Source organism: Prionailurus bengalensis, chromosome E2 (genome assembly GCF_016509475.1).
Source record: "Prionailurus bengalensis isolate Pbe53 chromosome E2, Fcat_Pben_1.1_paternal_pri, whole genome shotgun sequence".
Classification (NCBI taxonomy): domain Eukaryota; kingdom Metazoa; phylum Chordata; class Mammalia; order Carnivora; family Felidae; genus Prionailurus; species Prionailurus bengalensis.
This window is the reverse complement of record NC_057352.1, coordinates 48,569,016-48,586,847: the sequence shown is the minus strand read 5'-3', so window position 1 is coordinate 48,586,847 and position 17,832 is coordinate 48,569,016. Positions and strand designations below refer to the sequence as shown.

The 17,832-nt window shown below is 41.8% G+C and overlaps 1 protein-coding gene across 1 annotated transcript in view; it reads right to left on the bottom strand.

Moving 5' to 3' along the window:
* The window catches only part of HYDIN (HYDIN axonemal central pair apparatus protein), a 347,254-nt gene that overhangs the window by 312,032 nt on the left and 17,390 nt on the right, over nt 1-17,832 (bottom strand). The window contains exon 5 of the mRNA XM_043599622.1: nt 948-1,147. Coding sequence (XP_043455557.1) covers nt 948-1,147 — 200 coding nt within the window. The remainder of the gene's footprint in view (nt 1-947; nt 1,148-17,832) is intronic.

Here is a 17,832-nt window from a genome sequence, read left to right as displayed (position 1 = left end):
AAAATTTTTTTAATCTTTATTTATTTTTGAGAGAGAGACAGAGTGTGAGCAGGGGAGGAGCAGAGAGAGAGGGAGACACAGAATTCAAAGCAGGCTCCTGGCCCTGAGCTGTCAGCACAGAGCCCGACGAGGAGCTTGAAGTCACGAACCGTGAGATCATGACCTGAGCCAAAGTCGGACGCTCAACTGACTGAGCCACCCAGGCGCCCCTATTTATTTATTTTTAAAGTAAACTCTGTACACAATGTGGGGCTTGAACTCATGACCCTGAGATCAAGAGTCACTTGCTCTATGGACTGAGCCAGCCAGGCACCCTCTGTGTGTGAACAGGTTACATTTAACGATTCATTTATTCCTCACAACAACCCTATGAAGCAGCTACTACACTTTTTCCCTTTTTTTTTTCAGCCAAGGAATGTGGCACATGAAGCAAGGAATGTGGGTGGCCCCCAGAATCTGGAAAGGGCAAAGAAATGGATTCTCCTTAAAGCCACCAGAAAAGAACACAGGCCCACCCACACTTGAATTTTGACCCAGTGAGGTTTCTGGTCTACTGAAATACCAGATAATAAATTTGATGCTTTAATCCAGTAAGTTTGTGATAACTTGCTACATTAGCAACAGAAAACTGATATACAGCCAGTTAAAAAATTCCCTGTCAAAACGCAAATATTTATTAATAGATTTCTCTATGCTAAATAGAAAGACTTTTATCAACATTTCAGAAAAACATCTTTACCTAAACCCGAGGTCACTCAAAGGTAACCTTGAATTTCAGTTTCCTCTCTGGCTGAAGAGGAAGTTTGGCCCACCTCAGTACGGTCTCTCTGCCTTCCAGCCAGAGACTGTAACAAGCAATTCTACCCTGAATGCTATTCCAGCAAATTACTTGCGATGACTCGATTTAGCTATAATCAATCAAAACCAAGAACTGAAGGAATGCATACCTATGAGTTTTGATGCGAAACACAGCATCTTTGTTGCCAATGTTTCGTACCAGCAGAATCTTCTGAGTGCTGTATTTGACAGGGCAAGTGGAAAAATTCAGCTTGTCAGGAAAATCTAGGATGGCTCGTGCACCTCTAGCTTTGATGGGTACAATAAACTTTTCTCTTTCAGTTATGCAGGTCAACATATGGGCATAATCCTAAGACAGAAGGGTACAATCATTATTTGTGGAAATGCCAACATGATCAAGATAACTGTGCAAGAAATATGGCCATATGCCAGCTATCTTGCAAAACAACTTAATATACTCTGTGAAAGCTTCTCAAGACAATTATAGATGTACTTTCAATGAGATACTCTTTGCTGAGAGAAAGGGAACAGTTCAAGTGTCAACATTTACAAGTCAGGAGAAGTTTATGCTTCATGTGTTTAGGAGGTGAGATGGAAACCAGTCAAGGGTCAAGTTTGTTTTCTTTCTTTCTTTCTTTCTTTCTTTCTTTCTTTCTTTCTTGAGAAAGATTGAGGGTGCAAGTGAGCAAGTGGCAGAGAGAGAATGAGAGAGAGAGAGAATCCCAGGAGGGACAGAGTGGGGAGAGAGAGAGAGAGGAAGAGAGAGATGGGGGGAGGGGGAGAGGGGGGGAAAGGGGAGGGGGGAGGGAGACAACCAGGCTCACCTGAAGTGGGGCTCATGTTTTACCCAAAGGGGCTCATGTTCACCCCAAGAGGGCTTCGTGATCACCCCAAGCAGGGCTCAAGCTCACCTCATGTGGAACTTGAATTTACAAACCATGAGATAATGACCTGGGCCAAAGTCAGATGCTTAACAAGGACGAGCCACCCAGGCCCCAAAGCACATTTTTCTTTAGATCAGAGGAAGTTCACACCAGTTCCTCACATCCTCCTTCTAGACCTATTTATCCTTCAAGCCATTATATTAATGGCTCCAATTTATGGTCTCTCTAAGCCCATAATCTGCAACATGACTTTGCAGCTTCTCCATCATGAGTGCAGCCAGTCTATTTCTCCATCCCATGCTTTGACCAATGGAATGTGGCAGAAATGATGCTGTGCTAGTTCCAAGCTGAGACCTCAAGAAGCCTTGGGCATTTCCAGTCTTGCTCTTGGAACCCTGTCACTGCCATGTGAATAAACACCATCCAGCTTATTGCAGGATGAGAGCCCGGATGTCCCAGACATGTAAGCCATGCCAGACCAGCCTATAGCCCCAGATATGTGAGAGAGCCCAACCCAGATGAGCAGAATTGCCTACCCAACACATGAGTGGGCCCAGTGAAGACCAGCTGAACCAGAGTCTCGTGAGCAATAATATTTATTATTTGAAACCAATGGGTTCGGGCGTGGTCTGTTACTATATACAATAACTAACTGATACATAGCCCAATTTAAACCTCATCTGTTCGAGCCCCATGTCAGGCTCTGTGCTGACAGCTCGGAGCCTGGAGCCTGTTTTGGATTCTGTGTCTCCCTCTCTCTTTGCCCCTCCCCTGCTCATGCTCTGTCTCTCTGTGTCTGAAAAATAAATAAAAACATTAAAAAAAATTTTTTTTAATACAATAAACCTCATCTGTCATGCAAGGCCATCACTGACAATTCTAAATAAAAATGCTGAGGTCCAAGGCATATATCTTCCCCAGTCTTGGGTTTAAATGCAACAGAAATGCTGAATTAAATTGTCCCTTCACGACATTTCATAAGATAGGAAAATAGAACTCTCATCCTCAATGTACCAAAGAAAAAGTAAAAATGGAATGTTCACCAACAAACAAAACTAAATATAAAAGGAAAGTATTAACAGTCCCAAGAATAGACCAGAAGCTCAAAAGTTGCTATGAGAGGAATTTGTTATCTAAACCAGGCTTTTTTTTTTCATTTTAAGTTTTCCCATCATTTAGCAGCAAGGCAATATTGGTAAATGTCAAGTCCACATCGAATTTAAATTTCCTTTCAGTAATCATGTAGTAAATGGTAATAAAAGGTGGAGGTTTTAGAAAAACTCGCTTTGGGCTTTCAGTATAGAGTGGGAATGGGGATGTCTGACATATAGATCGATGTATAAACCTGGGGGTGCACTCCATCTCACGTAACCCACAGGACGAGTATAAAGCAGTGGTCTCCCTGATTAGTTTATCTATTCAACCATGTTTTATTAAGTGTTCAGGGACCAGGTACGGAGCTCGGTTTGCAAATGAAGCAGGAAACACAGACACGGATCACTTCAAGCTTACATAACAATGGAGATCGTGGAAAGTTAATAAAGCATATCTAATATACAATGTAATACATATAAAAAGAAATATAAAGATAAAAAAGTCAGGAATGCTCGTGTGACAGAGCCCTGTGCACCTGCAGTCTGTCTCCCTGAACTCCAGACTCACACCCAGCTGCCCAGTCAGCATCTCACTGGATGTACATCACAAACTTCAGCAGATTAATGCCACTGACACAGACGACCCGTCGAGGAGGATTGGGGCCGAAATCCAGCCCACTCTGCTGGCTCCAACTACATCCGCCCAGAGGGGAGCCTTTTTCTCATACCCACAAAGCCTCCACGATGCCATCTGAGGTCCTGCTCATGGACTGTTTCCTCACTGCCTCCCTGTCTCAGTACTGCTATCTCCATTGTTCCAGGGGCCTGGATTGGAAACCCTGGAATGAGGCATTCTTGATTACTCCATTTCTCAATTTCTCAGTAAATTCTGTAGAACTGACCTTTCAAACACATCCAGACCATGATCACTTCTCATCTCTGCCCTGCCACCTGGCCCTCGCCATTCCTATCTTTCCTGGGCAAATGGACTCTATCTACTTCAGCTCTTGTTCCCTCACAGTCTGTTTTCCACACAAGGGCCCCAGGGGTCTGGCTCAGGTTGTTCCTCTGCTCAGTATCCCAGGATGAGGCCTGTGAATGCTACAGCCTGGTGCTCAAATCACTTCTCTGGCCAGAGCCTCTCCCCCGATTGCTCACTCTGCTCCACAACAGGCATCCTTGCTGCTCCTTGAACATGCTAGAACTGCTCCTCCTCCAGAGCCTTCAAACCCAATGTTCTTTCTGTGTAGAACACGCTTTCCTCTGGTTACTCATATAGCTCACTCCCTCACCTCCTTCAGGACTTTGCAAGGCTCACTGAGGCCTCCCTGACAGTCCTATTTTAAACTTACTCCTCCCCCTTCTATGCATCACTCCCCAGCCTTTCCTCCTGCTTTAGTTGCCCCCAAAGCATCCAACATAGCATATATTTTACCTATTTGTTGAGTCTAGTATATGCCTGTCCCTAGAATCTCCAACGTCAACAGGGACTCTGGCTATTGTATTGATTTCATATATCCAGTGCCTAGGACACAGTAAACATTCAAAAAATATTTGCTGAGTGCACAGAAATGAGTAACGCAATGTTGGGCAGTAGTGAGTGGTGAAAAAGAAAGCATCAGAAGGGGATGGAGAGTGTTCGCTTGCTTTTTCACATGGCACGCTTGGGAAGGGCCTCTATGAGCAGTGACATTTCAGCAGAGATCTGAGCGAATTGAGACCTGAATCATGCGCGGATGGATGGCACTCTGGGCAAAGTGTGACTTGGAGCCAGTGGCCAGAGGTCAGGAGAGGTTAGAGACCTGGCAGCGAGGTTGTAGGGGCCAGATCGTGCCAAACGTTGTAAGCCAGTTGGGACCCGAAAAAGGCCAAAAGCATCTGATGCTGAAAGCTGATCATGATGGACCTGATTTATGTTTTAGAAAGATCACTAACTGCTATGTGGGCAGAGAACTCTAAGAGGTTAAAATGCGAAAACCGAGGCCAGTTAGGAAGCCCCTGCAACAGTCCGGGCAAACAGGACAGTGACCTAGCCGAGGGTGGTAAATGCTTCATCTAGCATTTGGTGAGTAGCAAGCACTCCTTAAATGCTAGCTGTCATTAAAATGTTGTATTAAATATAATGATTTGTATAAGGCATATGGGAAAAACTCAACTCTTTGTGTGTTTCCTCTTATTGTGACGATAATAATAATGATAACCCTAATGATAATAATAACAATAATACAAGACAATTTCAGAAAGCAACAAGAGCTTTGAAGAAAATAAAACATGGTAAAGTGATAATGTTGGAAGGGGCTGCTTTAGGTGAGAACAACCAAGGAGGATTTCCTGAGGAGGTGATCTTTGGGTGGAGACCTGAACAGCAAAAGGAGCCAGTCAAGTGAGATCTAGGAATGGATTGTTGCCAGAAAGAGGAATTGCAAATGTAAAGGTCTTAAGGTAGGAACAAGTAATAAAAATTAATGGGAAGTATTCATGAAATGTATTAAAATTGAGTTGTTGGACTCAGCTCTTCAACTGATTCCGGTTTGTAGACGGTTAATACCAGGCTCAAAAATTATGCTATTCAGACATAAGGGAGTACAAATTACATTAAGCACACTTGATCCTAGAAAACCCCACAGAATTCACCAACGAAATAATCTACTCTGATTACATCAGAATCCTAAAGAGATAAGTACTGTTTTCATTTTTTCTTAGTGGATCAAACCCAGCAAGCAAAGTTTTTGTTGGGAATTAGGAACCAGAAAGCTTCTGGCACATGTGGAAACTTCATATTAACTGAGGATTTGAGAGAAAGAAAAAAGATGCTACTGAATCCAGAATGAGATGTGATCCCAAAGTAATTTGTCTTATTTTATTCTGTATTTACACGTTCTCTGCCTTGTTCTATGAGGAATTGAAGACAGCCTAAAGTAGTTTAGAAGGCTAATTGAAATATTCACAGAGATATTTTCAAACTTCTCAAATTTCCAAATGAGGAAGATTTAAAGTTTGATCTGAATGACAAGTTTTTATCATAATCAATTCACATACTCATAAAAGAATATGAAGGAATTCTTTAAACAACTCCATAAAAATGTCTTCTAATCTCTGAAGTTCTATATTTAATATGACTATATTAGATTATGTAAAATACAATTATATACTGCTCTACTGACTGAAAATTAATTCAGATGTAATGCCCGGGGAGACTCTGTCAGCCTTCAAGCTAAGCAATCACTTTAGTTTATATACTCCCTTCCACTGTATTTAGATTCAGGGCAATCAGGTCACCGTTCAGAGCCAAAATATTTATTCCAAGCTTTTCCCCTCTACTGTGAGAGACATGGCTATGAATCACTTTCTCTCCTAAAATGTTATCTTTTATAACAATGCTCTCCAGATGAAACATCCAGTCTACTTTTTGTCCATTTGCCTTCCTTCCAACCTGCCTAGCCCACAAACTTTAAAAAAACAGCAACAGAATATGAAAATGGAAGATCTAACTTTCTGAGAAGCAGAAAAAAATGAATCTTGATTTTATATTAGCTCCATTATAGAGAGTAAACATGGCAATAATTCTGTCCTTTAAAGTCTCCAGCAAAGGAAAATGGTGTCCTCTCCTGCAGCAAATGACCCTCGAGGCAAAGGCAAGCATGGCCAATGTGGTTAAACCCTCACAACCCTCTTTTTTTTTTTTTGCCTTTTCTCCACTCCTAAACTTCATGGGAGAATGTCTCACACAGAGTAAAACTACAACTAGATTTGACTAGGACTCAGTGAATTTAATACTTGGTGTCCCCAGAAAATGCTATCAATTCCCCCAAAGGGTTAAAGTATCTTCTCAATCGGAAACTCATCCTTCAAAAGAGAAGAGTCAGCTCTGAAGTTCTAATAAGTTTAAAAAAGGGACTGGTCAGGCACCACGGGACTTAATCTCTACCACTGTGACTCTTCATTTGACTTAGCTGGGTCTCAGCTTCCTGGTGGTAGCTATATTTCCCCATCTATTCAAAGAGAATGACCTATGACCCTTGGTGTGAAAAGAGATCTGAGACTTCCAAATTTATTTTGACCCTTTTTATCCTTAGTGTACAATGATAATGTGGTTACTTCATGATTCATGTAGAAATTGCCCACTTAAGGTAATTAATTTCCTCTGTAACTTTTTGCTTTCCAAGTTACCCCTAGATCTATTAATCCACCTATACCTATACCCATGTACTCTGCCTTCACTCCTATTGCTAAGCTTAAACCTTGTACTTATATATTAGATCTCAATCTTTCTGGCTCACTCCATGATTTTCCTGAAACATCAATTTTCCCTCTTTATTGAACATTCACACATGAGCATAAGTAGCTTCCTCTTAAATATTAAATAATCTACTTTTGAGTCCAACATCCACCTCCAGCTACTACCCCATTTTTCCAATTACTCTTTACAGCAAAACTGCTCACAGGTATTATTTACACTCAATATCACCACATCCTTGCTGTCCATTCTCTCTTCAACCCATCCCATTAGGCTTCTGTACACAACATTCCACAGAAACTCCTTCTGCCAAGGTCACTCATGGTGTTGCCAAATCCAATGGCTCATTCCACATCCTTATAATTCGACTCTCCATAACTTTGGACGTAATCCAAAACTGATCTCTCCTTCCCTTTTGAAATGCTGTATCCATTTGTGATTCCAAGGCACTGTAATCTTCTGATTTTCCTCCTACTTCATGACCACCCCTTCCTCTTTGTGTCATCCTCTGTTGGCATCTCCTCCTTTTACCAGCATCTCCTTTATGTACACCCACTCTCAACATCAGCTCATCCACCTCTCGGTGAAAAGTGTCATCTTTTACATGATTTTCAAATCTTCACCTCTAGCCAACATCTCCCTTTTGTCATAGATAATTGTGTCCAGCTGCCTATTTGGTATTTCCACTTGGATGTCTAAAGGGAAGATCCAACTTAACGTATAAAAACCAGATTCCCCGGGGGCGCCTGGGTGGCTCGGTTGGTTAAGCATCCGATGGGCTCAGGTCATGATTTCAAGGTTTGTGAGTTCGAGCCCTGCGTCAGGCTCTGTGCTGACAGTGTGGAGCCTGGAACCTGCTATCAATTCTGTGTCTCCCTCTCTCTCTGCCCCTCCCGAACTCATGCTCTGTCTCTCTCTCTCTCTCTCTCTCTCTCTCTCTCTCTCTCTCAAAAATAAAATAAACACTAAAAAAAAAAAACATATTCCCTGAATCCTTCTGATTCCCTACCTTACTCCCACCCAGCTTCACAAACCTGCTTTCCCTCCACTTTTCCCTACCTCCTCGGCAAATGGTACCACCATTCGGTCAGTGCTGGTCAAAAAACTATGAATCAAACTAGACTCTTTTCTCACACCCTTTATCCAATCCATGAACAAATCCTGACAGCTCTACCATAAAAATGTATATCCTTTATCTACCTACTTCCCACACTTTCACTGTCACCACCCTAATCCAAATCATCCACCACTTTTACCCAAACTATTACAATAGCCTCTTATCCCTGTATTCATCAGGGTTCAGTTCTGCTACACATGACAGGAAACAGAACAAAATCAGAGCAACTTAAACTAGATAGACAGAAGTTTCTCTCTCTATCATAAACCAATCCGGGGGGGAGGCGGCAAGATGGCGGCTTAGGAGGACGCTGGGCTCACCGCACGTCCTGCTGATCACTTAGATTCCATCTACACCTGCCTAAATAACCCAGAAAACCGCCAGAGGATTAGCAGAACAGAGTCGCCGGAGCCAAACGCAGACGAGAGGCCCACGGAAGAGGGTAGGAAGGGCGGCGAAGCGGTGCGCGCTCCACGGACTGGCGGGAGGGAGCCGGGGCGAAGGGGCGGCTCGCCGGCCAAGCAGAGCCCCCGAGTCGGGCTTGCAAAAGCGGAGGGGCCGGGCGGACTGTGTTCCGACAGCAAGCGCGACTTAGCGTCTGGGAGGTCAGAAATTAACAGCTCTGCTCGGAAAGCGGGAAGGCTGGAGGACAAAGGGAGGGAGAGCTGCTGAGCCCCCTGACAACAGAGCTCAGTTTGGCGGGGAACAAAGGCGCTCGCCAGCGCCATTTCCCCCGCCCATCCCCCAGCCGAAATCCCAAAGGGAACCGGTTCCTGCCAGGGAACTTGCTCGCTCCGCGCAAACACCCAACTCTGCGCTTCTGCGGAGCCAAACCTCCGGCAGTGGATCTGACTCCCTCCCGCTGCCACAGGGCCCCTCCTGAAGTGGATCACCTAAGGAGAAGCGATCTAAGCCTGCCCCTCCTGCCCCCGAGCACCTTGCCTACCCACCCCAGCTAATACGCCAGATCCCCAGCATCACAAGCCTGGCAGGGTGCAAGTAGCCCAGACGAGCCACACCACCCCACAGTGAATCCCGCCCCTAGGAGAGGGGAAGAGAAGGCACACACCGGTCTGACTGTGGCCCCAGCGGTGGGCTGGGGGCAGACATCAGGTCTGACTGCGGCCCCGCCCACCAACTCCAGGTATACACCACAGCACAGGGGAAGTGCCCTGCAGGTCCTCACCACGCCAGGGACTATCCAAAATGACCAAGCGGAAGAACTCCCCTCAGAAGAATCTCCAGGAAATAACAACAGCTAATGAGCTGATCAAAAAGGATTTAAATAATATAACAGAAAGTGAATTTAGAATAATAGTCATAAAATTAATCACTGGGCTTGAAAACAGTATACAGGACAGCAGAGAATCTCTTGCTACAGAGATCAAGGGACTAAGGAACAGTCACGAGGAGCTGAAAAACGCTTTAAACGAAAGGCATAACAAAATGGAAACCACCACAGCTCGGCTTGAAGAGGCAGAGGAGAGAATAGGTGAACTAGAAGATAAAGTTATGGAAAAAGAGGAAGCTGAGAAAAAGAGAGATAAAAAAATCCAGGAGTATGAGGGGAAAATTAGAGAACTAAGTGATACACTAAAAAGAAATAATATACGCATAATTGGTATCCCAGAGGAGGAAGAGAGAGGGAAAGGTGCTGAAGGGGTACTTGAAGAAATAATAGCTGAGAACTTCCCTGAACTGGGGAAGGAAAAAGGCATTGAAATCCAAGAGGCACAAAGAACTCCCTTCAGACGTAACTTGAATCGATCTTCTGCACGACATATCATAGTGAAACTGGCAAAATACAAGGATAAAGAGAAAATTCTGAAAGCAGCAAGGGGTAAACGTGCCCTCACATATAAAGGGAGACCTATAAGACTTGTGACTGATCTCTCTTTTGAAACTTGGCAGGCCAGAAAGAATTGGCAAGAGATTTTCAGGGTGCTAGACAGAAAAAATATGCAGCCAAGAATCCTTTATCCAGCAAGTCTGTCATTTAGAATAGAAGGAGAGATAAAGGTCTTCCCAAACAAACAAAAACTGAAGGAATTTGTCACCACTAAACCAGCCCTACAAGAGATCCTAAGGGGGACCCTGTGAGACAAAGTCCCAGAGACATCACTATAAGCATAAAACATACAGACATCACAATGACTCTAAACCCGTATCTTTCTATAATAACACTGAATGTAAATGGATTAAATGCGCCAACCAAAAGACATAGGGTATCAGAATGGATAAAAAAACAAGACCCATCTATTTGCTGTCTACAAGAGACTCATTTTAGACCTGAGGACACCTTTAGATTGAGAGTGAGGGGATGGAGAACTATTTATCATGCGACTGGAAGCCAAAAGAAAGCTGGAGTAGCCATACTTATATCAGACAAACTAGACTTTAAATTAAAGGCTGTAACAAGAGATGAAGAAGGACATTATATAATAGTTACAGGGTCTATCCATCAGGAAGAGCTAACAATTATCAATGTCTATGCACCGAATACCGGAGCCCCCAAATATATAAAACAATTACTCATAAACATAAGCAACCTTATTGATAAGAATGTGGTCATTGCAGGGGACTTTAATACACCACTTACAGAAATGGATAGATCATCTAGACACACGGTCAATAAAGAAACAAGGGCCCTGAATGAGACATTGGATGAGATGGACTTGACAGATATATTTAGAACTCTGCATCCCAAAGCAACAGAATATACTTTCTTCTCGAGTGCACATGGAACATTCTCCAAGATAGATCATATACTGGGTCACAAAACAGCCCTTCATAAGTTTACAAGAATTGAAATTATACCATGCTTACTTTCAGACCACAATGCCATGAAGCTTGAAATCAACCACAGGAAAAAGTCTGGAAAACCTCCAAAAGCATGGAGGTTAAAGAACACCCTACTAACGAATGAGTGGGTCAACCAGGCAATTAGAGAAGAAATTAAAAAATATATGGAAACAAACGAAAATGAAAATACAACAATCCAAACGCTTTGGGACGCAGCAAAGGCAGTCCTGAGAGGAAAATACATTGCAATCCAGGCCTATCTCAAGAAACAAGAAAAATCCCAAATACAAAATCTAACAGCACACCTAAAGGAACTAGAAGCAGAACAGCAAAGGCAGCCTAAGCCCAGCAGAAGAAGAGAAATAATAAAGATCAGAGCAGAAATAAACAATATAGAAACTAAAAAAACTGTAGAGCAGATCAACGAAACCAAGAGTTGGTTTTTTGAAAAAATAAACAAAATTGACAAACCTCTAGCCAGGCTTCTCAAAAAGAAAAGGGAGATGACCCAAATAGATAAAATCATGAATGAAAATGGAATTATTACAACCAATCCCTCAGAGATACAAACAATTATCAGGGAATACTATGAAAACTTATATGCCAACAAATTGGACAACCTGGAAGAAATGGACGAATTCCTGAACACCCACACGCTTCCAAAACTCAATCAGGAGGAAATAGAAAGCTTGAACAGACCCATAACCAGCGAAGAAATTGAATCGGTTATCAAAAATCTCCCAACAAATAAGAGTCCAGGACCAGATGGCTTCCCAGGGGAGTTCTACCAGACGTTTAAAGCAGAGATAATACCTATCCTTCTCAAGCTATTCCAAGAAATAGAAAGGGAAGGAAAACTTCCAGACTCATTCTATGAAGCCAGTATTACTTTGATTCCTAAACCAGACAGAGACCCAGTAAAAAAAGAGAACTACAGGCCAATATCCCTGATGAATATGGATGCAAAAATTCTCAATAAGATACTAGCAAATCGAATTCAACGGCATATAAAAAGAATTATTCACCATGATCAAGTGGGATTCATTCCTGGGATGCAGGGCTGGTTCAACATTCGCAAATCAATCAACGTGATACATCACATTAACAAAAAAAGAGAGAAGAACCATATGATCCTGTCAATCGATGCAGAAAAGGCCTTCGACAAAATCCAGCACCCTTTCTTAATAAAAACCCTTGAGAAAGTCGGGATAGAAGGAACATACTTAAAGATCATAAAAGCCATTTATGAAAAGCCCACAGCTAACATCATCCTCAACGGGGAAAAACTGAAAGCTTTTTCCCTGAGATCAGGAACACGACAAGGATGCCCACTCTCACCGCTGCTGTTTAACATAGTGCTGGAAGTTCTAGCATCAGCAATCAGACAACAAAAGGAAATCAAAGGCATCAAAATTGGCAAAGATGAAGTCAAGCTTTCGCTTTTTGCAGATGACATGATATTATACATGGAAAATCCGATAGACTCCACCAAAAGTCTGCTAGAACTGATACAGGAATTCAGCAAAGTTGCAGGATACAAAATCAATGTACAGAAATCAGTTGCATTCTTATACACTAACAATGAAGCAACAGAAAGACAAATAAAGAAACTGATCCCATTCACAATTGCACCAAGAAGCATAAAATACCTAGGAATAAATCTAACCAAAGATGTAAAGGATCTGTATGCTGAAAACTATAGAAAGCTTATGAAGGAAATTGAAGAAGATTTAAAGAAATGGAAAGACATTCCCTGCTCATGGATTGGAAAAATAAATATTGTCAAAATGTCAATACTACCCAAAGCTATCTACACATTCAATGCAATCCCAATCAAAATTGCACCAGCATTCTTCTCGAAACTAGAACAAGCAATCCTAAAATTCATATGGAACCACAAAAGGCCCCGAATAGCCAAAGGAATTTTGAAGAAGAAGACCAAAGCAGGAGGCATCACAATCCCAGACTTTAGCCTCTACTACAAAGCTGTCATCATCAAGACAGCATGGTATTGGCACCAAAACAGACACATAGACCAATGGAATAGAATAGAAACCCCAGAACTAGACCCACAAACGTATGGCCAACTCATCTTTGACAAAGCAGGAAAGAACATCCAATGGAAAAAAGACAGCCTCTTTAACAAATGGTGCTGGGAGAACTGGACAGCAACATGCAGAAGGTTGAAACTAGACCACTTTCTCACACCATTCACAAAAATAAACTCAAAATGGATAAAGGACCTAAATGTGAGACAGGAAACCATCAAAACCTTAGAGGAGAAAGCAGGAAAAGACCTCTCTGACCTCAGCCGTAGCAATCTCTTACTCGACACATCCCCAAAGGCAAGGGAATTAAAAGCAAAAGTGAATTACTGGGACCTTATGAAGATAAAAAGCTTCTGCACAGCAAAGGAAACAACCAACAAAACTAAAAGGCAACCAACGGAATGGGAAAAGATATTCGCAAATGACATATCGGACAAAGGGCTAGTATCCAAAATCTATAAAGAGCTCACCAAACTCCACACCCGAAAAACAAATAACCCAGTGAAGAAATGGGCAGAAAACATGAATAGACACTTCTCTAAAGAAGACATCCGGATGGCCAACAGGCACATGAAAAGATGTTCAGCGTCGCTCCTTATCAGGGAAATACAAATCAAAACCACACTCAGGTATCACCTCACGCCAGTCAGAGTGGCCAAAATGAACAAATCAGGAGACTATAGATGCTGGAGAGGATGTGGAGAAACGGGAACCCTCTTGCACTGTTGGTGGGAATGCAAATTGGTGCAGCCGCTCTGGAAAGCAGTGTGGAGGTTCCTCAGAAAATTAAAAATAGACCTACCCTATGACCCAGCAATAGCACTGCTAGGAATTTATCCAAGGGATACAGGAGCACTGATGCATAGGGCCACTTGTACCCCAATGTTCATAGCAGCACTCTCAACAATAGCCAAATTATGGAAAGAGCCTAAATGTCCATCAACTGATGAATGGATAAAGAAATTGTGGTTTATATACACAATGGAATATTACATGGCAATGAGAAAAAATGAAATATGGCCTTTTGTAGCAACGTGGATGGAACTGGAGAGTGTGATGCTAAGTGAAATAAGCCATACAGAGAAAGACAGATACCATATGGTTTCACTCTTATGTGGATCCTGAGAAACTTAACAGGAACCCATGGGGGAGGGGAAGGAAAAAAAAAAAAAAAAGAGGTTAGAATGGGAGAGAGCCAAAGCATAAGAGACTGTTAAAAACTGAGAACAAACTGAGGGTTGATGGGGGGTGGGAGGGAGGAGAGGGTGGGTGATGGGTATTGAGGAGGGCACCTTTTGGGATGAGCACTGGGTGTTGTATGGAAACCAATTTGTCAATAAATTTCAGAAAAAAAAAAAAATAAAAAAAAATAAACCAATCCGGAAGTAGGCAGGCTGGATTGGTATGGTGGCTCCACAGTGACACCAGGGACCCAAATTCCTAAATTGCTGCTCTACCATTCTAGCACACAGCATCTATCCTCAATGTCACCCCATGTAGCAGAGTAATTCTTAGGATGCCAGCTATTTCTCACAGCCAGGCTACAGGCCAAAAAAAGGCAGAAGGACAAAACAAAGCACCTCCATGCTGAGTCAGCTTTTGTCAATACATGCTTGGAAGTCCCGCTCACATCTCACTGATCAACACAGACACAAATAGCTGCAAAGAAGGTTGGGGAAATGCAATCTTTTATTTCAGGCAGCAGTGAACCCAATCGAAATTTGGGATTCTCTTACCAATGAAGAAAGAGAAGACGGATGTTAAGGGTGGGCCACTAGCTATTACACCTCACACTCCCTTCAGTCTATCCTCGGTGCAGCAACCAGACTAATCCCCAAATGTAAGGCAGAGATGTCATTCGTATTCAAAACCCACTGGGGTAGATACAGGGAAAGGATTCAGTATTTATTCTATCTTTCCTGTATGAGCTGCACCTCATCATCCTCATTGGATCATTACAAAAACAAAACATAACAACAGACACTCTGTGCCTTTTGATGTGATACAATAGGTAGTACCACATCACCTAAGAATTCTTGCCCCCTCCCAAAGTCAAATATTAATCGAATCAAGCCTCTGGATCTAACTACCAGTTTATAGGAAATAGAAGGGACAGAGAACATCTGCTGGGGATGCATTCAACACCTTGTTTGGATCCTGATTAAAGGAAGCCAAGTTAAAAAAAAATATATATATATATACATATATATATATATGGTGTGTGTGTGTGTATATATATGTATATATATTTGTGTGTGTGTATATATATATATATGTATGTGTGTGTATATATATATATACATACACACCATATATATATATATATATATGTATATATATATATTTAAACTAGGGAGATATGAATAGTGACTAGATATTTGATGATATTGAGGAGCTACTGTCATTTTTTAGGGGTGATAGTGGTATTGTAGTTATGTTCACTTTTTAAAGGGTCCTTATCTTTCAGAGACAAAAAATGAAGTACTTGCAGATGAAAATAATATGATGTATGGGACTCACTACAAAATCCTCTGGGCAGGAGCAGCATAGATGAAGCAAGATTGGTCATGTGCAGGTAACCTGAAAATCTAGATGATGACAGTTCATTCTGGTTTTACATAGGGTACAAGCTTCCATAAGCAAGCTTACAGTGGCTTCCTATCGCACTTTGCATGGTTTCTATAACCCTTCATGACCTTGCCCTCTGCACCCTGGTCTCCTACCATGTTCCAGCAGGTTCCTCCACTCGTCACGTGCCTTCCTCACTTCCCTGCACCTGCTGTCAAGCATGCTTCAGTCACAGGCCTTTCTACTTGCTACTCCCTCTCCCCAACAAATATCTTCCCTCTGGTATTTGCACGGCTTAATTTGGTTCTCTGCTCAATGTAACCTCATCACAGAATCCTCCTACTGATAAGAAGCAGAAGCCCATCACTCTCTATTCTCTACTAAGTCAATATCTGACATTAAATTACACATTTGCTCATTATTCATTGAGGAACATAAGCTCCATGAAGGCCAAAGCTTGTTTTGTTCTCCAGTGGATCCTGGGTCACAGAAGTAGACCTGGCACGGAGTGAATGAAAGAATATTACTCATTTTTAATATCTTTATTTAGATCCTAAACTACCAAGACTTCTTCATAAAGAGAATTCCCAACATCCTCATTAGCCTTATTATAAAATGATATTTATGAAGTCCAGAATGCTAAAAAGTAGTGACATAGACTCACTGAGGATATGTAATTAAGTGGAGAGAAACAAGAAAAAGCTAAAATCTAATATGTTCATGGTACAAAAAGATATTTGAGCCCTTTTTATATGCTTTTGCTTTTATCATCTGTAGGCCATCCTCAAGTTGAAGAAACCTTATATTTTCTTGGGATTAACTTTTACTTACTTGTCTTACTCAACAAATATTTACCACAAGTTTCTTATTTGTCAGGCATTGCGCTAGGCTAGGAAGGGCTAATTCTAGACAGGAAGAAAACAAAATCCCTATCATAATTTTTGCCAAAAAAAATGGTTAATTGTGGAAAATTTTATGGTGTCTACAATTTAATTAAAAATGCTGGCAATATAGTTCATCATCGTTGTATACCTAGATAACATTAAATACAGTAGCATTTTCTAGTCTTCCTGGACCACAATTTTTAAATTTCATAGTAACAAACCAGGAAAACTATTTTAACCACAAGTTATATATTTCCTTAAAACATAACTGAGCAATAAAATTGCTCTTCAAACTACCGCAGTCATTTCCATATGGCAATTCTATAGTAAACAGATGCTTTCTTAAGTCCAAGAAAGTACCCAGTTTTGCTTTCCTACAAAAGCCTAGTACTTTTCATTCTCCCTTTAATAGTAAAGATACAAATTTAAGAGGTCAAGAAAAGTGCCAGACTCCAGAATTTTATAGTGTTATGATAACACTGACTATTCTATTTCTACCACATTGACATACACTAAGATTATTAAATTAATAACATATCCTATCATTTTTTTAAAAAAGTCTGTGTGACAAGAAGAGATACGGAAAGCCAAAGTGAACCTGCTGCACCTGTTATCTGGGCACTTGGCATTCTTAACAAGTTAAATCCCCAGGAAGCCAGATTAAAAGATGACAGGAAAAAATGTAAATTACATTATCATCTTCGACATGCTAATATACATGGGTGCTGAAAATCCAATTGAAAGGGGACTGGCTTATTAAGCTGTGGCATGCTGCAATTTACATATCTCACCCTCCAGATGTGAGGAGGGTAAATGAGAATGGAGTATGCTCAGATCAGCAGGGGATAAAGAAGAGAAATACATATGTACGTTGGCTATCAATTTAGCCAACTGAAGAAAAAGTGACACAGTGAAAAGATTGACTTCTATTTTTCCTAAAATAAATCTGAGTCCTCTGCCACATTCTGGAACAGCACTAAAGGCAGCATGGGTAATCCTAGCTGGTCATTCTGTGCATGACCCTGATGGCTTTCCAACGTTTATTTATTTTTGGGACAGAGAGAGACAGAGCATGAATGGGGGAGGGGCAAAGAGAGAGGGAGACACAGAATCTGAAACAGGCTCCAGGCTCTGAGCCATCAGCCCAGAGCCTGACGCGGGGCTCGAACTCACGGACCGCGAGATCGTGACCTGGCTGAAGTTGGACGCTTAACCGACTTCGCCACCCAGGCGCCCCCCTGATGGCTTTCCAACAGTGAGCAAATGCAGGTGCCCAGACGACTGAAAAAAACTACTGAGAGTAGGGCCCTGCTGATGGTGCAAGTATAACAGGACCTTTGCAGGAAAGGGGGACCAAAACTAGCAGCAGGGGCTTCCCCAAATTCTCACCATCAGTCTAA